The 3,451-nt window shown below is 37.1% G+C and overlaps 1 protein-coding gene across 1 annotated transcript; it reads left to right on the forward strand.

Annotated features, from left to right (window-relative positions):
• Positions 1–173: 173 nt before the first annotated feature.
• T552_03730 (hypothetical protein) lies at positions 174–3,374 on the forward strand (the record flags this gene model as incomplete). Its single annotated transcript, XM_018372079.1, has 1 exon — positions 174–3,374. One exon carries the CDS (start codon positions 174–176, stop codon positions 3,372–3,374), a length of 3,201 nt encoding a protein of 1,066 aa, XP_018224145.1.
• Positions 3,375–3,451: the final 77 nt, after the last annotated feature.

Consider the following 3,451-nt stretch of genomic DNA (forward strand, 5'->3'; position numbering starts at 1 on the left):
GGGTAAAGTTTACGCTTATCTCAGAACTAGTGAGCTCTTATCGTAGAAAAGCTAATAAAATTTATGATTATGATAAGAACTCTAAGTTGTAAAAAAATCATTTCAAAACAACTTTTCACTCTACCCATATTCAATTTAGAAACTACCCACTAAACTCCCCCAAAAAGGCGGCAATGGCACGGCCGGTTAAGAGGCAAGCACCACAAGGAGCACCAGCAGAGGAGATTAAGGAGGAACACCTTTTGGCTTTCATTGCGAAGAAGGAATATAATGATGATAATAAATGCAAAAAAAGGCTCGAGGAATATTGTGAAGAGTTGAAGAAAGCAGATGAGAAACTAGAGAATGTGGATAAAAAAGTTAAAGGACTTTGTGAAGGGAAAGAGAAAAAGTGCGGAGAACTGAAAGACAAAGTTGATGAAGAATTAGATAATTTTGATACGGAACTTGAAGGAGCATCGGCAGATATAAAAGATGATGAATGTGAAAAACATGAAGAAAAATGTATACTTTTAGAAGAGACGGATCATAATGATATTAAGGAGAACTGTGTCAAGTTGAGGGAAGGATGTTACGAATTGAAGCGTAAAAGGGTGGCAGAGGAGCTTCTTTTCAGGGCGCTCGGAAAGGAAGCTAAAGATAAATGTGAAGAAAAGATGAAAACTGTTTGCCTAGTGTTAAGCCGAGAAGGCGACGAGTTGATGTCTTTCTGCCTTGATCCGAGTGGAACGTGTAAAGAGCTGAAAAAAAAATTGGTTGAAGTTTGCCGGCCTTTACAAACAAAATTGAATGAGAAAAGTTCAGAAAAAGATTGTCATGAAAGACTTGAGAAATGTCATTTTTACAAAGAAGCGTGTGATAAAACAAACTGCGAGGAGGATATGAAGCAGTGCGAGGGAAAAGGATTCACATATAAAGCACCGGAATCTGATTCTAGTCCTGTCAAGCCGAAGCCGTCGTTGTTGAGAAGTATTGGGTTGGAAGATGTGTATAAAAAGGCTGAAAAAGAAGGAATTATTATTGGAAAATCAGGAGTGGATCTACCAAGGAAGTCGGGTACAAATTTTCTGCAAGATCTCTTGCTACTGTTGAGCAGAGATGAGAATGTGAAGGAACCAAAAAAGAAATGCGAAAAAGCGTTAGGAAAATGCAAAGATCTTAGTGACTTGGATCATAATTTTAAAGAGTTATGTAAAAATGAAACTACTAAAACCGAAAAATGCGAAAAATTGCTAGATGTAAAAGAAAGATGTACAAAACTCAAATTAAATCTTTATGTGAAAGGGTTGTCTACAAAATATAATGAAAAAGAAAAATCAGAACTTTTATTCTGGAGAAAACTGCCAACATTATTTACGAAGGGAGAGTGTGCAGAACTTGAGTCGGAATGTTTCTATTTAGAAAATGCGTGTAATAATAAGATTGATGAAGCATGTCAAAATCTACGATCAGCGTGCTATAAAAAGGGACAAGACAGGATGTTGAATAAGTTCTTTCAAAAGGAATTGAGGGGAAATCTTGGTCTTGTAAGATATCGTAGCGATCCTGGTGATTGTAAAAAATATGTAGTGGGAAACTGTACAAAACTTGATAAAAAATATCTTCCACGATGTCTTTATCCTAAAGAACTATGTTATGCGGTTTCAAATGATATTTTTCTTCAATCTAAAGAGTTAAGTTCGCTTTTAGATGATCAGAGAGATTTTCCATTAGAAAAGGATTGTCTTGAGTTGAAGGAGAAGTGTGATGAACTTGGTAGTGATTCATTATTGAATTTAGAAAAGTGTATAACATTGAAAAGACGCTGTGAATACTTTAAGGTTACAGAGGGATTTAGAAAAGTATTTTTAGAAAAAAAGGATGATTCGTTAATGACTCAGGGAAACTGTACAAAGGTATTGCATGAGAAATGTAATACTTTATATAGGAGGAGAAAGAATTCATTTAGTGTTTCATGTGCTTTACCAGAAGAAACATGTAGTTATATGGTATTCCACACAAGTCAAGATTGTAAATATTTAAAAGAAAACATCAAGAATGGAGAAATTGTAGGAAAAATTGAAAAAGCAAATGGAAATGAAGCAACACTCGAAGAACTCTGCACAACATGGGGCCGACATTGTCATCAACTTGTGGAGAACTGTCCAGATCAGTTGAAAAAAGAGAATGGCAATAATCATAACTGCGAAGCACTCGATGAAAAATGCAAGGAAACCTTTCAAAAGTTGAAAGCGAAGGATGAGCTGACTCATTTGTTGAAAGGCAGTTTAAAGGATGAAAAAAAATGTACAGAAGCATTAGGAAAGGATTGCACTGACTTGCAAAAGAATGGAAAATTCGAAACTCTGCTTACTAATTGTGAAGCTAATGCTTTGGGAACTGTTTGCAAAGAATTAGTTGAAAAACTAAAAAAGAGATGTCCTACTTTAAAAGACGGACTGAATAAAGCGAAAGATGAGTTGACAGAGAAGAAAAAAGAATACGATGAGCTCAAAAAGGCGGCAGAAGAATCTACGGAGAAAGCTAAGTTATTGCTATCAAAGTCTGGAAAAGCCGCAATGCCAAGTGGACAGGATAGCAATGGTTCTGCACCAGTATCACCGCCTGCACCAGAATCAGGATCATCACCAGCAGTGCCACCAGCAGTGCCACCACCACCAGGGTCACCACAAAATGGAACGCCAGGCACACCAGGTGGAGGATCAGGCACACCAAGCAGTGGAACGACGAACAATGCAAAACTTGGACTCGTTAAAAGAGCGTATGTAGATGGAGAAGTATCAGAAGCAGAGGTAAAAGCATTTGATGCAACGACGATAGCATTGGAATTGTATTTGGAATTGAAAGAGGAATGCAATGCTTTACAACTAGATTGCGGTTTTAGAAAGGATTGTTCGAGTGTTGAAGGTGTTTGCAAAGAAATAGACACGTTATGCAAAGGAATAGAACCATTAAAAGTTACGCCTCATCATACAGAGACGCAAAAAGAAATCTCAACCACTACAACGACCACTACAACGACCACTACCACGACTACTACTACGACTACTACGACAACTACTACGACAACCAAGCAGGGAAGTGGAGGAAAAGTAACAGAAGAGTGTACAATGATACAAACAACAGATACATGGGTGACGAGTACGTCATTGCATACGAGTACGACAACGAGTACGTCAACGGTGACGTCGACAGTGACGTTGACTTCGATGCGCAAGTGCAAGCCTACCAAATGTACTACTGATTCAAAGAAAGAGACAGACAAAGGAGGAGAAGAAGAAGAAGAAGTAAAACCAAATGATGGGATGAAAATAAGAGTTCCTGATATGATTAAAATAATATTGTTGGGAGTGATTGTTATGGGGATGATGTAAAATGAATGAAAAAAATGTTAATAGAATGAAAATGTGCATATATCCATTGTTTATATATAATAGAAATGTAAATGAAT

Source organism: Pneumocystis carinii (genome assembly GCF_001477545.1).
Source record: "Pneumocystis carinii B80 chromosome Unknown supercont1.47, whole genome shotgun sequence".
NCBI classification, from domain to species: domain Eukaryota; kingdom Fungi; phylum Ascomycota; class Pneumocystomycetes; order Pneumocystales; family Pneumocystaceae; genus Pneumocystis; species Pneumocystis carinii.